General features: G+C 43.8%; 1 protein-coding gene across 3 annotated transcripts in view; it reads left to right on the top strand.

The window, feature by feature from the left end:
* The window catches only part of C2cd3 (C2 domain containing 3 centriole elongation regulator), a 118,350-nt gene that overhangs the window by 71,761 nt on the left and 23,165 nt on the right, over positions 1-23,424 (top strand). For all 3 annotated transcript variants that reach the window (XM_052713991.1, XM_052713992.1, XM_052713993.1), the window contains 6 exons: positions 3,758-3,896; positions 5,728-5,792; positions 9,296-9,501; positions 10,096-10,229; positions 15,294-15,455; positions 20,274-20,494. In XM_052713991.1, coding sequence (XP_052569951.1) covers positions 3,758-3,896; positions 5,728-5,792; positions 9,296-9,501; positions 10,096-10,229; positions 15,294-15,455; positions 20,274-20,494 — 927 coding nt within the window. The remainder of the gene's footprint in view (positions 1-3,757; positions 3,897-5,727; positions 5,793-9,295; positions 9,502-10,095; positions 10,230-15,293; positions 15,456-20,273; positions 20,495-23,424) is intronic.

Below are 23,424 nucleotides of genomic sequence, written 5' to 3'. Positions count from 1 at the left end.
TCTCACATTTCTGGCCGCTTTCACTTGTAATCACTTGTTACTAGGCCTCTTGCAACAGCCAGGTCATGACACGTCAGGGTAGACACCGGCTTTCAGAGATTTCCTTTGTGTTCAGATATCTGCTCTTGAGTGATGATCCCACGTAGTCCTTTCATCCATACACTTGTCAGCCAGGTGGGGAAGTGCAGAGCTACTCCCTGTCTCTGACATAACCCTCTCCATCATGGCATGACAGGGCTCCGGAATGGGAAGTGGAGGGCTGCACCTGCCCTGGCTGAGTTGCGACTGTTTTGTGACCTGGAGCAACCGCAGACCCACTTCTCATTTCCTCAGCTATCAAACATGATCACAGGAGTTCATCGGGATTCTTTCTACTTCCATCTTCCGAGAACATGGGGCTGAGGGGGTGTGTGCTCTCTGTACACTGCCATTCCTTGTCAAGCTTTCACAAGCATCGTTTACATGCTTCAGCATCACATTGCATTTGCTCCTGCCTCCAACAGCATTCTCATTGTGCCTGAACTTTCCAAGCCTTGGCATGGAATGAACGATTTCTTTGTACATGCTGATGATTTACAGACAACCCTAAAACTTGGATGTAGAGCAATTACAAACTTTCCATGGTCCCCACTGTAGACATGGTTCTGAAAATACAAGTACATTTGTTACAGAATCCCTGGGAAGCCCTCCTTTAAGAAGTAGCTGCACGCCTTTAATCCCAGCACTCAGGAGGCAGATACAGGCGGGTCTCTGTGAGTTCGAGACCAGCCTTGTTTACATAGTGAGTTCCAGGACAGCCAGGGCTGTTACACAGAGAAATCCTGTCTTGAAAAACAACAACAACAAAAAAAAAAAGTAGCAGCTTTGAGACCAGTACAGTGGCACATACCTTTAGCCATAGCTACTCAAGAGGCTGAGGCAGGAGGGTTGCTTGATTCTAGGAGTTCAGAGCCAGCCAGGTCAACATAGCAAGGCCCTGTCCAAAAAGAAGAGAAAGCCAACTTCAATAATCTTAATCTTTCTGTGCTTATATTACACAAGACAGGTGTTTTAAGCCCTGTTTTTACAAAGGAGACAGCTGCAAAAGAAAGGTGCTTTGAAGCCATGTGAGTTACAGCTGGAGATAGATGTTACGGAGATAGGTATTGTCTCTGTGTCTCTCTCCTCAGATCAGAACCAATTCTGACTCGGGTTGTGCACATTTGACACAGAATGTCAAGTAATGCTAGATCAGTAGAACCATACTAATTTTTTATTTTTAAATTTTTATGCATGTATACACACGCCTTGGTGCACATGTGGAGGTCAGAGGACTTGGGGAAGTGGTTCTCTTCTCCCGCCTTGTAGAGGGGGGTCACTGAGGCAGGGTGTCTCCTTGTGTCGGCTGCTGCTCTATGGTATGGGCCAGGCTAGGTGGCTGCGAACTTCCCAGAAGTTCTGTCTCTGGTTCCCGTCTCAGCGGAGGCGTGCCCGAGTTACAGTTGCACACCGCCAGCTTTAGATGAGTACCTGTGGTAAAGCTCGCTCAGCAGGCCTGGGCGGCTAGCTCTTGTGCCTGCTGAGCCGTCTCTCCACCCCTGGACTAAGTTTTTTAACATACAAGAGCGGCCTTTGGAAGGTTTTCACTGGTTCATAATAAGAGAGCAAGCTTTCTCTTAACTAACTAGAGCGAATTAGAACAATTACATGGCTGATTTCTCTACTTGCTGGCTCACCAGAAATGTGAGAAGCCAACCACTTGGCTTCCCTGCCTCTTGGCTTGCCTTACTTGTGACACAGAAGAGTCACTTATCTTACCTGATTTTTCCATGGTGTCATTAGCATGAGTTTAGTGTATAAGGAAACAGTTTATAAAGTGATATCTAAATATGAGTTTATCTCACTGAAACAACTCCGTCCTTGATGCATAAAATACTTCTCCTACTTATGTAGAATTCTGGAAATGGAGTGAAGAGGTTAAGTGCTGTAGAGCTGGCTCACCTCAGACCTCAGCTCCTCTCAATGTGTGTGTCAGCCCTATTAGGGGTAGAATGAGTTTCTTCTGAAATGCCTTAAAAAGTGCTTGAGTAGCCAGGCAATGGTAGTGTACGCCTTTAGTCCCAGCACTGGGGAGCCAGAGGCAGGTGGATCTCTGTTGAGTTCAAGGTCAGCCTGGTCTACAAAGCTAGTTCTAGAACAGCCATTTCCAGAAATGTAAACAAGCCCAGATGAGTTCTCACTCACAGGGGGAGAGCAGGAGAACCGGACAGACCTGCGCTGCCTAGCAGATTTCTTTATTGATGCCTGTTTGCCTATAAGCTCTGGAATTATTTCCTCCAAAGTCAAAACAGTAGTATTATTTCTAGACCTCTACAAATCGCTTCAAAAGTAAAACTCAGGGTGGATCTGGGGAGCCGCAGCATAAGAAAGATCAGAGCAGTATTGATGTACATCTAGAATTAGAATTTCATTATGGGAAGTGATTTGAGAGCATGTGTCCAGAAGAGAAACATGAGCTGAGAGAGCCAGAGGGAAATGGCTGTAGTAGAAAGGTCACCAGTGAGCCAGGCTTGGTGGCATAGTCCTGTAATTCCAATACTAAAGAGGCTGAGGGGGGAGGACTATGAATTTGAGGCCAGGGAAGGGAGGAAAAAGGAAAGAAGGGAGGGGCATGAAAACATGTCAGGTAGAAACAGTCACTCAAGCCAAGACCAAAGGTAAGAGAGCTAGGCGCGGTCCTGCTTACATGTATGAGGCCCCTTCCAGGACTCTCTGATACCCGGAAGCCCAGCTTCCTGACCTGGGGGTCACAGCTCTTATGGGTTGCATAACTGAGTGGGGATCACAGAGCATTTGACAGCAATGAAAGGCTTCTGATGGTACAGAGACTAGAAATTAATTCAAAATTGAGCACTAACAAATAGGTAGTATTTCTGGCAGCTTTTAATGCTTGACTTCATGGTAGCCTTGGTTCTGAACTCACACTATATATCCAGTCACTACTCAAGGCCAAAAAACAGCTGATTTTAGGTTACCATATGTTCTGAGTTACAGTGCATACAAAGTTTTCCGCCTTTGTATTTTGAGATAGGGTCTCGCTATATAGCCCTAGCTGGCCTTGAACTCACAGAAATCCACCTGCCTCTGTCTTAGAGTGCTGAAATTTAAAGGCATGAGCCATGACACCCAGCAGTTTAATTGTGAAAAACAGACTTAATGTTTTCTCATCACTGTTCCTCAGCATGTATCAAATTACTTCATCTCAGAATCGTAGTAGAATGTTTGGCTTTTTTTCTTAATTGCTGAATTGAGTTTCATAAATAAATAAAAATCTTTTAATGAGTTTTAGCTTGGCATTAGGACAGAATTTCCAACGTTTTTCTGAAATGGCCCTAAACGTGCTTCTTTATCCTGTGTGTTTGCAAAATGGCATTCACAGAATTGACTATTACAAGTCAGATCAGCCACATCCTGAAGAATTCAGTATTCAACCAAGATTTCATTCCTTATGTAAAAATGAACAAGCATGGCCATCTCACTAGTGTTTAGATTGCTTTTATCCTTTATGAACAGTGAATTTATATGTATTTTAGAGAATTATTTTTAAATGAACTTTTTATAATTTTCTCTGAGTAAATATTGATTTCTGTACCTGTTTTAAATGTATATGCCTGCCCACCCAAGTCACATACAAATTTCTCAGATAAAAAGTAGTCCTAAGTAGATGGTTTAAGAAGCCCTGCCCTGCAGTACAATCCCCTGCTGTGTTTTCTTTCAGGGAGCCCCTTGACAGAGCGGAAAGTGTCCGTACCCAGTAGCTGTGTGTCCTTTGCAACAGCCGCTGAGCCGTCTCCTGTATACACCCATGTGGTTGAGAACACCGATTCACCCATCTGGAATTTTCAACAGCAGTCGAGGTTCGTGTGTTCTGATGTTTATTATCTGTTTAGAATCAGCTTTTTGTTCCAAGAGACAAACTCAGAGCCAGAAATACAATAGAGACAATAATGTTTGAGCAGGACTGCAAAGTGCGTCTTTATGCAGTTGTTTGGTCCTAGTGTTTACAAATTCATGGCTCCCAGTGGTTAAAGGGCTTATTGCAGTGTTGTTGGTTTTTAAAAACTTACTACGTGTGTGTGCATACATACCATGGCAAGTGCATGGAGGGCACTGGACAAATTGTGGGAATTGGTTCCCTCTTTCCCTGTGGGTACCAGGGACAACTGAGTTGTCAGGTTCGGTGCCTTTTACCTGCTGAGCCGTCTTGCTGGCCTTGTTTCAGTGTTTGTTTAAATTTATTTATTTTATATGTTTGAATGTTTTGCCTGTATATATATATATATATATATATATATATATATATATATATACATACATACATACAGACACACATACATGTGTGTGTGTACCATGTCAGAGGAAGGTGTTGGCTCCCCTGGAACTGGGGTTACAGATGGTTGTGAGCTACCGTGTGGGTGCAGGGAATTGAACTGAGATCATCTGTAAGAACAACCAGTGCTCTTAACCACCGAGCCCATCTCCCCAGCCCCTTGTTTCAGTGGTTTCAGCTCTGATTGTTGCTCAAAAAATAGTGAGAGGCAAGAGATATGCCTTGCTCTGGGAATACAAATGAGTAAAATTCTCTCTCCTGTTAAATTGTGGTCATCCTGGGAAGAAGCACCAAAGTTAAAGGCTATACTCAAGTTTGACAGTGTGGTAAAAGAAGTAAAATGGATACTGGTAGAAAGATGGCTCAGAAAAAAGGGGTTAATTAGGCCAGTGTGGAAGCCAGAGTGTGCCTCATAAACAAAACTGCAGAGCTAACTATTAGAAGAGTGCATACATAAATGATGTAGATGAAGAAGCCAGGGACGGGGGCAGTATTCTAGGGAGAGAATTAATCTCAGTAAAGGAAAGACCTTTAGTGCAATGGAAAGAACCTGGTCTTTGGATCCAACCACATCCCTGCCATAGCCTAGCTGTGTGAATTAAGTTACCTACTATCTCCAAACATCGAATTCCTCATCTTAAGGTGGATATAGTTTTATAGGTAACTGTAAAATCTAAATTAGATGAGTTTTTTGAAGATTGCTTAACCAGTCTTAATAACATAGACATAAAGCTCCTAAGGTTGATATAATCATTATATAAAATACATACATGAATACTGTCTTTCAAAATATAAAGTTGCCAGTCCTGGTGGCACACGCCTTTAATCCCAGCACTCAGGAAGCAGAGGCAGGTGGAGCTCTGTGCAATTGAGGCCAGCCTGGTCTACACAGCAAGTTTTAGGCCAGCCAGGGCTACATAGTGAGACTGAAACATATACACGTACACACATGGGGTGGGGAAGTCCAACCTTCTATTGAATGAAAGTTTGTTTGTTTGTTTCCCTTTACATGTCACTTGAAAATGGGAAATCGTCATTTATATTCAGGTTTATTAAACAAGCTTTGTTAAATATTGTAAATGTTTACCTTTCACCAGCTTCAAGGTTTATGTTGTGGCCAAATTTCCCACCCAATTGATCTATCAAATCCCACTGAATGAATGCCACTCTGGATTCTAAGGCGTCAGTTTCTTCTTGCAAAGTTTTCTTTGCTGCTTCTAACATTCCTTGGGTTTCTTCTTGAGAATGTCTAAAGAAAACATCTCTAATCTGATAGGGTATCATCCTCAAATCTGAGTTCCATACTGTTGGAAGTTTCCTGTAGTTAACTCATGGTGATTGTTGGTTTTTCCTAACAGGTTATCAAAAGAGCTGCTTCTGGACCCACATCAAACCCTGGTCTTTAAAGTGTGGCATAAAGGAGGTATGAGTGCTATTCTGTGATCTTCTTTTCCAGATAAGGAGAGCCATGGTACTGATGACCATGGGAACACAGGTGTCTGGTAGAGGAGACTCACACAGAAGCCTCCATTATTCTCTTGTGGAAGTTAAATACTTAGGAGTCATATCTTTTAGACTACCTGCTTAATGTAGGACTCCAATTACATTTGAGCCTTTCCAGTTGTATCTGTCTTTAACTATAATGTACAGGACACATACAAGTGGTTTCCTCCACTTTGTTAGACCTTCTGTTGGCTCTGGCTTGTCAAGCAAGACCAGCAGAATATGAGGCCATAGTGACAGCTTATCCTTTCTTGTTTTATAAGCCTCCCGAAGAGGGAGTGCTGACATCATGGTCCTTGAACCTATTTTTATTCAGCTACTATGGGTTGTTTGCTTGTTTTGAGGCAGGGTCTCACTATAATCTGATCTGTCCTTGAACTCACTACCCTCTTGCCTCCAACTCCCAAGTGCTGGGGTTGCCAGATGAGCCTGTACTTCAGAGGCACAACCTGGGTCTAGTAAGATGGCTCAGTGGGGAAAGTGGCCACCCAACCCAATAACCCACATGGTAGAAGAAGAGACCCAGTGCCCACAAGCTGTGTTCTGACCTCCCACCACATACAAGCTGTGGCACATGCACCCCACCCTACCCCCCAAAATAAATAAATGTAACTTTTAAAATGTGAAGAAAATAAAAAGAAACATAAGCCAATAGTGTTAGGGGCATTGACTCTGAAGCCAGACTGTTTGGATGCAAATGTGAGTTCTGCCTCCGACTGTTGCGGTGGGATCTTGGATAAATGACTTGTCGGTGCTTCAGTTTCCATAGCTGCAAAGTAGTTATAATATAGTGCCTACTTCAGAGGGTTCACGGGGTAAGGCCGGACAGCACATGTCCTGTTGGTTTCCTTGTGCCTGTGCAATGAATGGCAATCATCTAATGACGTTATACATATAACGGCGGGGGGGGGGGGGGGGGGGGGGGGGGGGGGGGGGCATGGCTCAGTCACTGGAGTGCTGCTGGGCAAGCATAGGAGCCTGAGTTTGGATCTCCAGCACCTACATAAAAGCTGCTCACAGCACTGGAGAGGTGGGAATGGCACAGCCCTGGAGTTCATTAGCCAGCCTAGCCAAGTCGGTGAGCTCCAGGTTCAGTGAGAGAGCCTGTCTCGAAAAATAAGCTGGAAAGTGATTGAGGAAGATACTAACATTAACCTCGGGCGCGCGCACACACACACACACACACACACACACACACACACGAGGGGGAGGGGCTGGAGAGAGGAGAGCAAGTGCTGAAGCACAGCTGGGTAGAGCCAGGGTCTGAACACAGTTCTGATTGACTGTATAGCTGTCACTGCAAGACTGGCTGATGCAGAAAAATGAGATGGCTTGGACACCCTGTCTTCTCACAGCCTGGTAAATTCAGTCCCACTCAGCCACCCCTGAAGTCTAGCCCCTTTAAGATTCTGCTAGCTCCTGGTTTCCAAACATCCAGTTGTTTGGAGTCATCCACAGAGCACAACACTTTGTCTGCCAGTGTTTAGTTCCAGGATTGACTGAGGCCTGAAGGAGACCAGGAGTGCCCAGGGCAGGAAGGGCATCAGCATGTCTTTTCCTGTGCTCCTGTGCGAGGGCTGCTCTGATCTGGCTTTGAAGAGGAATTCTTTGCTACTGCTTTGCATTCACTTACAACCCCACCACTACCAGCCTTGTGGATGCAAGGACTGGTCCGAAGTCAGTTTCTCTAGATCAGCATAAGTAGCTCCTGGTGTATTTAACTGGGCTCCACACTCCTCCCTCCTTCCTTCCCTCCCTAATGTTCTATAGCAGTTGTCTGCCAGATGGGGTTCACCTCGTTCAAGGGCAAGAGAAAAAGAATAAGGTCTGATTATATGCAGACCTAGGTTCAAATCCTCACTCTGCCATTTGCCAACTGAGTGACCTGAGGTAGACCACTGTACCTCTTTTTCATCTTACTTATACAATTATTATATAGTACATTCTTTTGGGGTTGCGTGAAGATTAGAAATAATATCTGTAAATAACTTGGCACGTAAGTGCTGCTCAGTAAATGGGACCACTTTCATTATGCTGCCACCATGTTAGGACTGCTGGGTATGGAGAATAAAATGCTGCCCCTATCCTCAGGACCCCCAGTGATGCCTGTAAGCTCATGTTGTAAATGGATTTAAGGGAAATGCCTCAACCAGACAAGACAGATTCATCTAACTGTCTAGGCCCGCCCACACAGATCCCCCAGACACACCACAGAGAGCATCTGAAGAACACCAGGCCATCCGTGGTCAGCAAATGCTTGATTTCCTGTTCTGCTAGTTCCTATGCCAAGTGACAGGACACAGAAGGCAGACAGCCATGGGGGCACGAGAAGTGCAGTTAGCATGCTGGAACAATGCAGGGTGGCATGCTGGAACCTTTAACCCAGACTCAGGATATCAAAGCGGCTTCCTGTGTCATACATCACCTAACAGCTGGATCAGCGTGGATCAGTATCCCATGCTGTTTTTCAGGGGTTGTCTTTCTTTTATAACTGATTTACTTGGCTCTTAATTAATTGTAATACATATGTATATCTTAGGAAGTGTGGGAAATACAGGCAACTATAAATAAGAAAGTGAAAATCTGCCAGGCAATGGTGGCACATGCCTTTAATCCCAGCACTCAGGAGGCAGAGGCAGGCAGATCTCTCTGAGTTCAAGGCCAGCCTGGTCTACAGAGCAAGTTCCAGGACAGCCAGGCCTAGACAGAGAAACCCTGTCTCAAAAAACCAAAAAAAAAAAAAAGAGAGAGAGAGAGAATGTGAAAATTCTTGAAATTTCAAGACTACCCCTCATGTATCGGCGTGTGCACATGTGCATGTACACCACACACACACACACACACACACACACACACACACACACACACACACACATGAAAACAATCATGGAGGCATGCTATGTCTATAGGAAAGTAGTATATAGGTTAGAATTTTTCTAGTTGCTTATATAAAGAATACAAAGCACAACTCTGCCAGCTCTTCTCTGACGCACCAAAATGGGCCTGAGATGTAGCTCAGTTTGTAGATGCTTGCCTAGCACATGTGAAGTCTAGGTTTGATCCCCAGGGCCACATAAATACAGCCCGGTGACACAACTGTAGTTCCAGCACATGTCTGTATCCCTAGCACTCAGGAGATGAAGGCAGAAAGATCAGAAGTTCAACTGGTCTGTGACTACAGAGCAAGTTCAAGACCAGCCTGGGATACTTGAGACCTTGCTCAAATAAGACAATGGGGTGGGGGATAACCACGGCACAGAAAAGGACTCCTAACAGGCTCTGGCTCCCAAGCCTTTCAGCTCAGTGCCAGTGTTGTTGGGTGTCTCTCGTCATCTGAACCAGCTTCTCCATGTAGTCTCCAGTCTCAACAGGAGGAGGACATGGCCAGCCACACTACCAGCTCTTCTCTTCTCTCCCCGACAGATGAGGAGAGGGTGATTGGCTTTGCCTCGGTGGACCTCTCCCCACTACTGTCCGGCTTTCAGTTTATCTGTGGCTGGTACAACATTACAGACTTCAGTGGAGAGTGCCAAGGGCAGATAAAAGTTGCTGTTTCCCCTCTGGAGAGTCTGATGCACTTGAAAGAAGAAAGACAAGCCAGGCGAGGGACGGCAGCCCCAGGATCCCTGGTAGGTTTCCTTGTTCACACTAATTACAGGTCCACTGTAAGAAGAGCCTTTATACTTTGTGCTACTTCCAGCTTAAAGCCCACACTTTATGTAGACAACAACTTCCTGGCTTTGGGGTGAGGGTGAAAAAGAAGGGGAGTTTTCCAGACTGCTCAGGAGGGGAACTCTTATTGCTGTAATAGATTCTATTCACCTCTCACATTTGCCTGGCACAGCATGGAATCAGTCAGTATTGAATGAGTAAGCGTGTGAGGAAGTGACTGAGAGTTCGGTGATCCCTTTGTAAGAAGTCTTCTGATCAGTTCTGGTGACTACAAGATAAGAATATCACAGCCCAAGCCAGGTGGTGGTGGCACACACCTTTAGTCCGATCATGCAGGAGGCAGAGGCAGGGGGAGCTCTGTAAGTTCCAGTCCAGCCAGGGCTACACAGAGAAACCCTGTCTTGGCAATTATTAAGTTTAAATGAGGCAATGCATATTCCTCATAACAGTGTTCAGCGCAGAGCGAGTTAACTATACCAAGTGAATTTCAGGGTTATGTCTGGCTTTGTTCCGAAGGATTAGTGGTAACCATTTTTCCATTGCTGCTGCAGGTACCAGTGTTCAGCCCCTTTTCCTTCCTTGCCTCTTCTGTATGTGATGCATTCCCTGGGCCCGTGGCAAGGCACATGCAAGGCCAGCTTGCTCACACTTCTCCAAAGGAGGCAGATGTCTCCTCTCCTGCAAGGTAATTGTTGATGGGAAAAACTGTCTTGTCATTCCTCTCTCCTTTATTAGAGGAGGACACCGGAGAAAGACAGGGAAAGACTTCATACGCAGACACAGTGATTTTCAAGATCTCTGGAAACAACTTTGTAAAACAGGAACTAGACTCTTTTTACTGCCATTGAGAGATGGAACAATCTCTTGTCCTTAGATCCCTTTCACCTTTTATGAAAATTATATCACCCTCCAAAGAAAAAACTATGTGCCAAGTTTTGTTTAAAACACTTGGTTCAAGGGCAGAGTGCTTGCCTACCACGTGCAGGGCCCTGAGTTCAATCCTTCACACCTCATAAACCAGCTGTGGTGGTGCACACCTGTGATCCCAGCACTTGGGGTGTAGAGGCAGGAGGATCAGAATATCAAGGCCATCCTCTCCTACTTCGTGAGTTTGAAGTCAGCCTAGGCTATATGAGACCCTGTCTAAAAACTAAAAATAAATTTTAAAATCCCAAACCATACACATACCTGCTTAGCTCATTCTGTTCACTAAGGTAGCCGTGACAGTATGTGTGGATTTCTGGGCTAGCGTATGCCTCATCCTGTTAGAGAACAAGACCAAAAGTGAGAGTGTTCCTTTTACCTCTCTCTCTTGCAGGCCTTGGTGTCCTCTACCAGAGGTTTTCCCCCACATTTTTCTTACCACTCAGCAAAAATATTCTCTCATAGGGCACATGCTTTTAATCTCAGCACACAGGAGGCATAGGCAGGCAGATCTCTGAGTTCAAGGCCAGCCTGGTCTACATAAGGAGCTCCAGGCCAGCCAGGGCTGCATAGTGGGACCATGTCTCAAATGGAAGAATCTTCTCTTATGCAGCTGCCCCTGCAGGGGCCGTTACTAAGTAGACCCCTTGTCTGAGACGGACAGACACCCCCACGCTGCTCCCCCGCTGGTCTGTTTAGTGCTTTGTAGTTTTCCCTTGGTCACCATGTGAAGGTAATTCTGTGTTTAAATTCCTGTGTTCAACATTCTAGGCTCCAGGTGCTGCTTTGACCATAGCCAGTCAAAGAAACATAGCCGAGGGGCTTGTTTCTAAGTGACGCTGTTTAGTAACTTTAAAGCTAAGAACTTAGTGACTTGCTTTTTATCGGCATAAAAATGCCCCAGTTAAATCAGAAGACCATACTGGCGTGTTTTTATTCTAATCCGACCATCCACTCCAGGATGAGCCGCATGCCATCCCTAACCACCTCCAGCTGTTTCTGAGCCTGTCTCCCTCCAGGGAAAAGGTGGTAAAGTCCTATGCTAGCCTTAGCGTAGACTAGCTGTATATGACCTGATGCAAAATGCTTTGATTCTTTTTAAACTTTATTTATGTGTATGGGTGTGTTACTTGCATGTATGTCTGTGTATTACATGAGTGCTTATGCCCTTGAAGTCCAAAAGAGGGTGTGAGTCCCCTGGGACTAGAGTTACAGACAGTTGTGAGTCACCATATGGGTGCTGGGAGTTGAATCTGTGTCCTATGAAAGAGCAGCCCATGCTCTTAACTACTGAGTCATTTCTTCAGCCCCTACTTCGGTTCTTTGAGCCTCAGTTTTCTTCTTTACTCAACAAAAACAACATATTACCTCAAGGATTGTTATAAAGAGTAAATGAGAATAGAAATAAACTCATTTAATACACTTTATATTAGTCATCTGTTTGTTTTCACACCAATCTTAAACAAGAACTTTAATTCCTAATAGTACATGGCAAATGCCTAGAGTAGCCTTTTCTAAATGTTTTGTGTGTTTGCTACAATGGGAAGCTAAACAGCTCAGATAGCCATCAACAACTAGGTGAACAGATTGCCCAATAGTGATATATTCATAAAATAGAATGTAGCACAAAAAGAAATAATGTTATTAAAATAAATACTGAATCTCAAAATAGTTATGCTAGAAAAAAAGAGTAGATTGCAAAAATGCCACTTGTATAAATTTTAGAGAATGCATTCTAACCTTTAGTGGTAGAGAGCAAATGAGCAGTGACCTAGCAATAGGGTGGGGCGAGCAAGGAGGCCAGAGGAAGGTGTGTCAAAAGGAGGAAGCTGTGCAGGGGTGGCTACATTACCTTGTAATGACTTCCTTGAACGAAGGCCAAAATCAAAATTCATCAAGTCGTACAATTTACATATGTTGAGTGTTGGGGTTTTGGTTACATCATTAGTTAAAACAGTGGTTCTTAAACATTCCTACTTGGGAACTCTTTTGTACTATTAAAAGTGACAACCCAGGCCAGGCATGGTACTCACACCTTAATCCTAGTACTTGAAAGGCAGAGGCAAGCAAATCTCTGAGTTTGCACATAGTGAGTTCAAGCCAGCTGAGCCTCCACAGTGAGGCTCTCACGAATAATAGTAATTTGATGAGTCCACAGAGGTTTGTTTATATGGATTATATCTTAACCATTTCTTATATTACACATTTAAATTGAGAAAAAGTTTAAACATACAAAATCAATTGTATTTCTGTACACTGGCAATGAGGAATCAAAAATAAAATTGAAAAAACAATTACATTTGCAATAATAGCAGACAGGATAAATATTAATGAATACAGATATTTTCTGAAAACTATCAGTATATTGTTGAAAGATGGTAAAGATCTAAGTAAATGGGATAATGTCCCATGTTCTTGGATTCATGAATTTAACATTTTTAAGATGTACTTCCATAATTCTTTTGTAGGTTCAACATATCAAAATCCCTGTTGGCTTCTTTCTAGAAATGAATAAGTTGATTCTAAAATTCATGGAAATTTAAGATATGCAGAATAGACAAAAGAACCTTTTAAAAAGAACCAAGTTCCCAATTCTACAAAGCTACAGTAAGCAAAACACATCCCTGGCTAGAAATAGGATGACTGAAGTAAAATTAATAATCCAAAGGTAAATATGTCAACTGAATATTACCAAGGTGCTAAGACAGTTCAGTGAGGAAAGAACAGGCTTCTGAGGAGTGCTGCAGCAGCCTGGTACCCAGCCCAGGCCAGGCCAGCCCCTCCTCCAAGTGTCAGACACAAACCAGCTTGATGGGAATTAACACAGTAGCACAACAAGAAACTCTTCAAAGAAAACATGGTCAGGGGAGCCTTTTGTGAGGCATTGATTCCCTAATATGACAACAGAAGCACAAGCAACAAGAGAAGAACTGACTTATCCCAATAAGACCTTGGATGCTGTAAATGATGCCGTCAAAAAAGGAAAGGGGTTGGAAAGATGGCTCAGAGGGCACAAGTTCAGTTCCCAGCACCCACATCTTGGGGCTCATGGCCACTTGTAGCTCCAAGTCCAAGGAATCCAACACCCTCTTCTGGCTTCCACAGGCACCACACACATGACATACTTACACACACACACACACACACACACACACACACACACACACACACAAAATAAAAATACTTTTTGAAGAAATCTAAAAAATAGAAAATAAAATGGAAACCTATAGAAGAATGATTTTAAAATATAGCTCTAATAGGGATTTGTAACTAAACTACAAACAACTCTGGCAGTAATATGAAACAAATATCCCATCTGAAATACTTCTAATATAGAAGCACTTGTCTCCCTGGATTTGATTCCCCAACACTGCAGAGGGACACGATTTTAAAACAGACAAAGTAGCTGATAGACAGTTCTCCAAAGAAAATATGCACGTGGTCACTGAGCAAATGAAAAGATGTAAATCAAACCAAAATGAGATGCAGCTTCCTATCCACTGCAGTAACTGTTTGAAAAGAAACAAGAGATAATAAAGCGTTAGGAAGAAGGTGTTGGAACGACTGTGAAGTTGTCCAGCCACCTTGCCAAACAGTTTGGCAGTTCCCTAAAAATTTAAATCCCGGGGCTGGAGAGTCATGTCAGCAGTGAGGTGCTGCTCTTCTGGAGGACCTGAGCTCAGTTCCCAGCATCCACAGCAGGCGCCTCAGAGCTGCCTATAACTCCAGTTCCAATGGATCAGACATACTTCACACTCAAGCATGCATGTACACACACAAAAATAAGCAAGTAAATACTACTTTTTAAAATTCTAAATACAAATGGAAGTTTTAATTTAAAAAAAGGAAGAGTACTGACAAATTTTATTATATCCTAATATATATATATATATATATATATATATATCATATATTATATCAAAGAGACTTAAAAGTATATTGTACGATCCCATTTGTATGAAATATAAATAGACAAATGGTAAAGACAGGAGATAAGTAAGTAGTTGCCTCAGCTTCAGGGTTTCAGGAAGAAATGGAAATGGTTGCTAATGGATCTGGAATTTACTTTTAGGAGCTGATAAAATGTTCTAAAACTGATTTTTGAAAAGGAGTAGGTAACTCTTATTATACTAAAAATCACTGGATTGTATTGTATTTCTTTTTTTTTTGGTTTTGGTTTTTTGAGACAGGGTTTCTCTATGTAGCTTTGGTGCCTTTCCTGGAACTCACTCTGTAGCCCAGGCTGGCCTAGAACTCACAGAGATCCACCTGGCTCTGCCTCCCAAGTGCTGGAATTAAAGGTGTATGCCACCACCGCCCGGCTTGGATTGTATATTTTAATTGGGTTAATTGAATGCTGTATGAATTACATCTCAGTAAGACTGCCTAATTGTCAAGAGAAAGAAGATTGTTGCAGTCACATTCTTGAATATCATGCTTAGGAATTAAAAGATTTGTTCTATAGATTAAAAGAGGCAGAGCCGGAAAGGAATGATACTGCTGACTAGATTAATCCCTGGTGAATCCTTATAACGACTGCCGTCATAATGAAGGTTCCATATATACTGTTGTTGTTACTCTTGTTAGATCTGTGTTTTAGAAAAATCACTCGGGCTCTAATGTGGAGAACAGAAGGAAGTAGAGTGGCTGAGACCAAAAGCAAGTTTCTCTAGGAAACCTGCATGATCTGAGAGAGCTGAGCAAGCCGGAGTGGCTGCAGAGGTGGGGAGAGGTCTGCAGTGTCATCTCACGGCAGTGACTCGGTTGTCACACGTGGAGGTGTCTCCTTGGTTAGGCATTTCCTTCACTCCTGGTTTCCCCACAGAAATGGAGTCATAAGAAGCCAGGCAGCACGCCATGAGGAGCATGTGCAGAACATCCGCCGGTTTCACGAGTCCCTACAGCACGGGGAGGCAGTCTTGGCAAGTGATGAGAAAGTGACCACAGCGCCTTTGTCCTCCCACACCTCCATTCTGACTTCTCTCAGGTGAGGACCTGCAGTGGGAAGAAGACGGGGAGCCATTGTGTGTGGAGCACAGGGGAATGAGCAGTGGCATCGTGGAGTATGGCATTTCCACTCATTGTCCCTTCTTCAGAAGGTTCTGTGGAGTGATCTCATGCACGTTAGTGTTGAGCTGGACCTTGGAGCCTCGTAGACTTTCTCACAGACGAATCTGTCGGTTAGAGCCCTGTATTCCTTCAGAGGGCTCTGGTAACAGTCCACCTGTAAATCCAAGAACTTTAGCTTGTTCACCAGGACTTGTTGATGCCACCCTCACGTCTAAACAGTGTCACATCTTTACAGCTCACAAACCTCATCCTGTCCATGGCCTTTATCTTCCCAACCACATCCTTACTCTACTTATCTCTCCTGTCCACACTTCCCTGTCATTGTGTTGGTCTAGTTAGCAAAGAATCATTGTAAGAAGTAAACATACTGTAGATCACAAGATCAGCCCAAGGGTGTTGAGAGATCTGGTACAATGGAAAGGACTTGATTTCACTGTTAAATAGCTTTGACCTCGAGGCCTGCCAACCCCAGTGCAGAAGATAGCCATGGCCAGATAACTACAGTGCAGGGTAGTGAGAGCTGTGATTTCCTGTCCAAGAGCAGACAGAGGAATGAGTAATCCAGAAAGATGAATGTGAGAAGTGTTAAAAAAGCACATGGGGCCTTTGAAAGAAGAGGCTAATAAATGGGAAGGCTGTTCTCTGCAGGAAGAATATCTCCAAATGCCGGAGGTATAGAGTATATCAAGATTGGGGAAATACTGACTGTACGGTTAAAAAAAAAATGAGCTAAAGATGCAAGAAGTAGGCCAGCAAGATGGCTCATCAGGAGAGGCACTTGCACACAGGCCTCAGATCCTGAGTTCAATCCCAGGATCTCACACAGCAACAGAGGAGAAACAACTCCCTAGAGTTGGCTTCAGTCTACACACACACACACCACACACACACACACACACACACACACACACACACACACACACACACACTAAATTGAATAAATAAAATTTAAGTGCAAGGAGCAGGTCAATTCTTTAGGAGTTGCTCATGAAGGGCCTTGGCGACTGGGGACCCATGTGTGACCTGTAGAGCAAGTACTGATAGACTATGTCACTGGTGAGAAGGTATGATATGGTGACCCATGTGTGACCTGTAGAGCAAGTACTGATAAACTGTGTCACTGGTAAGAAGGTACGATATGGTGCCAGCAAGTGTGCAGGCCCTGAATCTATGCCAGAGCCTCTGACGGAAGCCCTGGGGTTGTAGGTTTTCTACACTGCCAAGTGTGCTCTTGCCTTCTGCTGCTGCAGGCATTCATCTGTGCAGATGTAGACCCTGAATGACTTGGTGATACCTCCACCCTTTGATAGACCCAATCCTGTAGTGATGGAACAAGGATGAGCTTTGTCCTCTCCCTTTACTTGGATTTGACTCAGTCTGGGCTATGGGAATCCTCCCGGGCATATTCAGGGCAGCAGACCTGCTTCCTAGACCATCTGTTCCTGGACATTCATGGCTGAATTAGAGAAATTTAATGAAATACCAAGTAATGAGAAAATGACAAGACAGAAAGCTGTGTAAGCTGAGAGTAGAGGGATGAAGGAGACAGGGGACCCAGTGATTTCAGATCGTAGACTTGGAAAAGTCATGAGCAGCAACCTTAAAGGCGGCTGTGGCGCACGCCTTTAATCCCAGCACTCGGGAGGCAGAGCCAGGTGGATCTCTGTGAGTTCGAGGCCAGCCTGGTCTACAGAGCAAGATCCAGGACAGCCAAGGCTACACAGAGAAACCCTATCTCGAAAAAACAAAACAAAACAAAAGATGAATGGAAAGAAGAGACAAAGTAGAGAGAGCTTGATCTCAGGTTTCATAATCTGAAGAAGTGTGTGAAGGAACAGACCAGGTTGGGACAGAGCTCATCTAGTGTCCTAGAAAAAAACCTAAGATTTGGAGTTCCAGAATCTGAATAGACACATACTACTTCTTATCCTAGACAAATCACTTACATTCTCTGAACCTGAAATTCTTTATTTGTAAAGTAACAATTACTAATTTCAAGTGGTTTGTAGCAAAAATCTTAAAAGTTCTTATTAATAAAAACAAACATGGAGCCAGGTATTGGAGTGAATGCTGGAAGATCAGAGAGACAGAACAAGCCACAACTAACCTCACCTGGCCAACTTCTCAGCTGATCTTGTTTCCTCAGACTGGAGGCCTCTGTGTCCTCATCTCCGAATGGCTCTCAGCTGAACTGTGCTGCTCAAAACCTAAAAGCTTAACCAGCCAAATGCTTAACCAGGCCAAATGCTGCTAGTTTCTGGTCCTCATGCCTTATATACCTTTCTGCTTTCTACCATCACTCCCTGGGATTAAAGGCTCGCTTTCTGGGATTAAAGGCGTGAGTTACCATGCTTGGCTGTATCCTTGAACAGATGGATTTCTGCCTCGGGAATGCTAGGATTAAAGGTGTGTGCTACCACTGCCCATCCTAAGTATCTAGTGACTTTTCTGTTCTCTGACCCAAGATAAGTTTATTAGGGTACTCAATATTTTGGGGAACACAATACCACCACATTTCCTCTCTTTTTGTTTAAAATTAAAAAAAGCTTATAACTAATACAAGAAAAATTATATCCAATAAGTATATACAATATACAGTCAAGATTACATTAACGATGTCTAGTCCATTAATATTTGACAGATTCAAACAAAAAATTCCATTTATATATTAACAATGTCCAGTCCAGTAACATTTGATAAACTCAGACAAAAATTTCATTACTTATTCTATTTAAAACAAGTAATTCCTTTTTAAAAGTATTTTTTCTTTTCATAATAGATTCAGTAATTTTTGTCATTTTTATATCTTCCTCTTTTTCTTTTTAGTGTAGATTCAGTGATCTACCCATTTATCCTATTATTTCTTTATCTTTTTTCTCAGATTCGATCTACTTCATATCTATATTTTCTTTTTTCTTTTTCTTTCTTTTTTTTAAACAAAACCTCCAAATATAATCTCCTTGTTCAGCTTTTTTCCTGACCACTAACAATTAACAACTTGTAACCAACCATCATAAACAATAACAATTATCCATAAGCCATTGAATGACCAAAAACCTCCCTTCCCATCCCTTGGGAATGTGGGCGTCGTTTTCTTAAAATTACTTCCTGCTACTAGGGGCGAAGACATCTTTAAGGAATCTTGAAAAGAAAATTTTTGGGTTAATTGTCAAGTCCTGTATCATTTGTCCAGTCGCTGCATAATGAGAAAGTGCAGGGCTTGTTTTAAGTCCTTGTTCAAGTAGTCTGTCAGGCTGGATCATCTCAGCTAGCCATCTCAAAATTGTCCTGAGTAGTTTGTAGTCCAAAGTCAATCTTTTCATGGTGTTAATCAGCCTAATGGCTTTACCATAGTCCATGTGGAATCATCATTGTGGGCTCCTGTCATCTTTTTGAAGATTTCAAAGTCGCTGTTAGGTGTGGTCATGGTTCCCTTTAGAACTTTGTGTGTGTGTGTGTGTGTGTGTGTGTGTGTGTTTGTGTGTGTGTGTGTGGTTTGGAACAATCACAGTCTGATAAATGTCTGTCTCTCGGAACCATAAACATTCTTCCCTAGAAGAGAAAATCTTCACCGCATTTTCTCCCCACCATTTGTCTTGCCAAACTTTTCCAAACCAACCTTTGCTGATGCTTTCTTGTAACACGATGGTCCTGGCAATTCTCTGAACAAGCAGCGGTAAACCTTTCTTCCCAGGGAGCAGCATCATTGCAGTCACCAACATGATGAGAAGAAGCCAGCAACTCGGAGCAGCAGCCGCTGCCTCCATGGTCCCACCGCTGTTTGTGGTTCGGCCCTGACCGAAGCTTCTCCGTAGCAAGCCTCCTAGGCCACCCTCAAACTCGGGATCCTCCTGCCTCTGCCTCCTTCAGCAAATCCTACCGGCGCGGGCCACCACAACTGGCTGAGTGTAGCTTGGGCCTGAGCTGGGGCCCACAAGGCCACAGGCAAGCAGCTTTTTCATGAATTCATACCACAAACGTTGGGCACCAGATGTATTGGCTGACAATTACCAAGGTAGTGTATTTGAAAACGTAAACTCCTATACAAATAAAGGCTGATGTGATTCTCCATTGGACAGTGGTGAGAATGAAAACAGGGTGTTTTAAGTCACTCACCTACGTTGACTTATTCAGTAGGCGTTAGTTCTGTGCCCAGCGCTATGCCGCGTGGCTATGGTAGATGGAAGGAATTGTCACTGAGCCACAGTCATAAGGAAAAGTAGATGTGAAGTCAACAGGCGCAGTGATTGAGAATACAGGGGAAACGGAGATGGAGTCTGGAGACAAGCTGGAGGGTCAGGGAAGGCTGGCTAGATGAGGATCAGGAATGACTGACTGAGAGGTGACAGGAGTGAGGCCAAGTGAGGACTGCCACGATGAGGACCAAGAATGGTGGCTTGGACACCATGTGTTATGATACTTGCTTGTAATCTCAGCTGAGACGAGACTTATAGCAAGCCCCAGGCCAGCCTGGGCTCTACGAAGACCTGTCTTACAGAAACAAAACAGTCTAGCAAAAAGAATGGTCCCTTATGAGAAGGGTGTGTCTTTGGGAGGTGGGGGCAAAGTTGGCTCTGGCAATGGAAGGTGGAGGCTAAAGGGTTGGTTGAAGAGGATAGTAGTTCCAGGTTCTATACAGCACTAAGCCAAGTGAGCAGTCCTGCCTCATGCGTGTTGTGTGAAGATTCCTGTAATCACTATGAATGACCTCTTTGTCACCCTCCCCTTTCCCCAGGAAGAATCTGAGTGAGCTAGATGAGATCCAGAAGTACTTCACCCAGAAGCTCAGCAGGCCTTTCCTGCCCTTCAGCTCTCACAGCTCTCCTGCTATCTCAAAGAGCCAGGAGAGCCAGAGGGACTCAGTGGGCCCAGGAACCAGCAGCCGAGACCCCGAGAACCAGTGCATCCTGGAGAAATCCAGTAACCTGGTGCTGCAAGTCAGCTCCCTAATCTCAGGTATGGCTCAGGGCTGTTCCTGCTACAGCTTTGATCACTAGGGGCCAAGTCAGAGGCCACCTGAGTGTCTACCCTCAGGTGGGCCTCCATCACGAACACAAACAACAGTTTTCATATCTTTTTTCTGCCTTTTGAAGGAAAGGACAGTGGTGTGGACAGGAGCATGGGGCAATGGGAAGAACACTGGACTGAGAGGCAGGAGACCAGGTCCTTGGTTTCTGGCATCAACTTGTTATTGACACTGGGCATGCTCTTTTCTTTCTTGACCTTTCATTCCCCTAACCAAAAATGACAGGTGTGGATTAGATGATGGTTCCCTAGCTGTTCTTGAACTTGTCTGCACCTCTATCTTTCAGGGGAAAACTTAGCTACAAACGTATTTAAAATTCTAATTCTCAGAGTCCAGAAGTGTGCAAGTTTTTCTTTTTTTGTTTGTTTGGTTTGTTGGTTAGCTGGCTTTGAGGCAGGGTATCACTGTGTACTTCAGGCTGGCCTCAGATTCACAGTAATCTTCCTGCATTGTCCTTCCAAATGTTGGATTGCAGACATGCACCCACATACCCAGAACAAAGTCTGCATATTTACAAATCACTGTAGAAGACCTGCATGGGTCTAAAGTTTACCATTCCAAGAAGTCCCTTAGAACAGTTCTCATTTTTCCTCGATACAGGTATTGAGAGGTATGGGAGGGTAAAAATCTACATGTCCTGAAAGACACTCCAGGTATACCCCGTTTTAGATGTAACCAACCATCTTATTAAATAAGAAACACAGAGCCAATACAGAGATGAAAGCCAAGAGATCAGAGCAATAGCCAAGAGCTAAAAACCTTACCCTTAACTGTCGCGGTGGTCCTACCTCTCCGAAAATAGACCTACTTCCTGTGTCTGTCTTTTTTTTATAGAGTTTCTGTTCTGCCTTCTCATTGGTTGTAAACCCAACCACATGACCTCCTAGTCACTGCCTGTCTGTACAGACCTCTAGGTCTTCTATGGTTGGTATTGAGATTAAAGGTGTGTGTCTCCAATGCTGGCTGTATCCTTGAACACACAAAGATCTACCTAGCTCTGCCTACCAAGTGCTGGGATTAAAGGCATGCACCACCACCGCCCAGCTTTCGCTATGGCTTGCTAATAGCTCTGACCCCTGGGCAACTTTATTTATTAACATACAAATAAAAATCACATTTCAGTACAAATAAAGTATCACCATACCCCGTAGTGGACTTACACTCCACATTCATCACCATCGGGCCGACCAGACAGTTGTGTCTGCCGTCATAAACTTATACTCTGTCCTGAGCCAAAGAAGCTTCTCCCAAGAAAGAGAGTGTCACAAGACAAAACAAGAGAGACCTTATCAGGATACAAGTGGCTCCAGATAGGGGAGTCCCTTTATAGGGATGTAATAAAAGAATAGAAGGATTAAAGCTGGCCTTGAAGTCAAATTTGGAGGTTTAATACTTACCCAGAAAGAAAGTAAGGATGCAACCCAGTGGTCAAATATGTGCAAACCCATCGACTCCATCATAGTGCTTCTTACAGAAGGGAGTGGGTGTGGGGTGGAGAAAAGGGAGTTCTTGGCTAGGAAATAACAGAATAAGAACTCATTTTCACAGAGACGTATGGGTTTGAAGAGAGCTGATTCTCTACTTCAGGGAAACAGTTCAAAAGTAACAAAAGCCTGCTCTGTGTCCATCACGCTGCAGTACTCTTTTCTGAAGAGGGCCCCTTGACTAATGGGTATGAGTGAGTCACTGATGAGGTCTCATTCACGCTGCATCTGTGTGGTAAGCCTTTGCTGGCCCCTGAAGACAACATGAACCAGACATGTGGGCCTTGCCCTAAGACACTCACAAGCTGATGTGGGAGACAGCTTTACACTGTAGTGTGTTCTCGTGTGCTTCCTTATGAAACATGGCCAGAGTAGAGCCTCCCAGCTATGCGTCTGGGTAGGCTTCTTGGGGAAGAGGTAATAGGCATTGGAAGATAAACTGATTTATAAAAAGGGAATTGCTCCAAGGCAGTAATTAAGACCAAAAGACCAGGGCCAAGTAAGTCTGCCTGGTGCCTGTTCTGTTTGCAGGTACACTGATACATAGACACACTCTCCTCCAATACCTGAAAATTATGACCATACTAAACAAGCCCCTCCTGTTAGTTAACCCTCGAAGTGAGCAGGTAGAGCCCTTAGCCCTGGAAGTCAAATCCGCCACTAGCTTCTGACTTTTTCTCTAAAAGGATCACACAAACGTGTCATTTCCTGTGTCTTCGTTGTTTTTGCTATTGCTTATTTGAGATGAGATCTTGCTTTGTTGCTCAGGCTGGTTCAAAACTTCTAAAGCAATTGTCTTGCCTCAGCTTTCAGAATAGCTAAAACCAAAGGCATGTACCATTATGCCAACTTATTTACTAATTTCTCCACCCTCATTTTACCAAAAAATAATTTGAGTTGACTGGTACTTTCTCCCTCCTGATTAAGTGCCTGTACATGCACTATGCAAGGTTTGCCCATTTCTCTCAGAGTATCAAGCCTGTGAAGTGGCTGGTATTGGTCACATTTGAAAGAAAAGCAGGCCCGGGGGGACAATTTGCTCACGACCACAAACGTAACTGTAGAGACTGGACCCAAAGCCTGCGTTCTTCCCAGTGCCCTGCTGCTTCCATTCTTTCCTTTCGTTGTGCGTTGATAAGATTTCCTTGCTTTAATTTTCCAGGTAAACTAGATAGTTTTAATAACTGTCATCGAGCAGGTCAATGAGTGGACTCTGTTTTGGTTTTAATATAGGTGATAACTGAAGTAAATGGAAGCATGAGCATGCCCGTCAGGACCTCAGCTCCCAAGAGACCTGAGCATGAGCACTTCCACAGGTGTCTCCACAGCTACAAATAGATTAGATTTCAGCCCCTAATATTAGAATAAAGTACTAG

Source organism: Peromyscus californicus, unplaced genomic scaffold (genome assembly GCF_007827085.1).
Source record: "Peromyscus californicus insignis strain IS unplaced genomic scaffold, ASM782708v3 Scaffold_4__1_contigs__length_199733344, whole genome shotgun sequence".
Classification (NCBI taxonomy): domain Eukaryota; kingdom Metazoa; phylum Chordata; class Mammalia; order Rodentia; family Cricetidae; genus Peromyscus; species Peromyscus californicus.
This window is presented reverse-complemented; position numbering and strand designations above follow the sequence as displayed.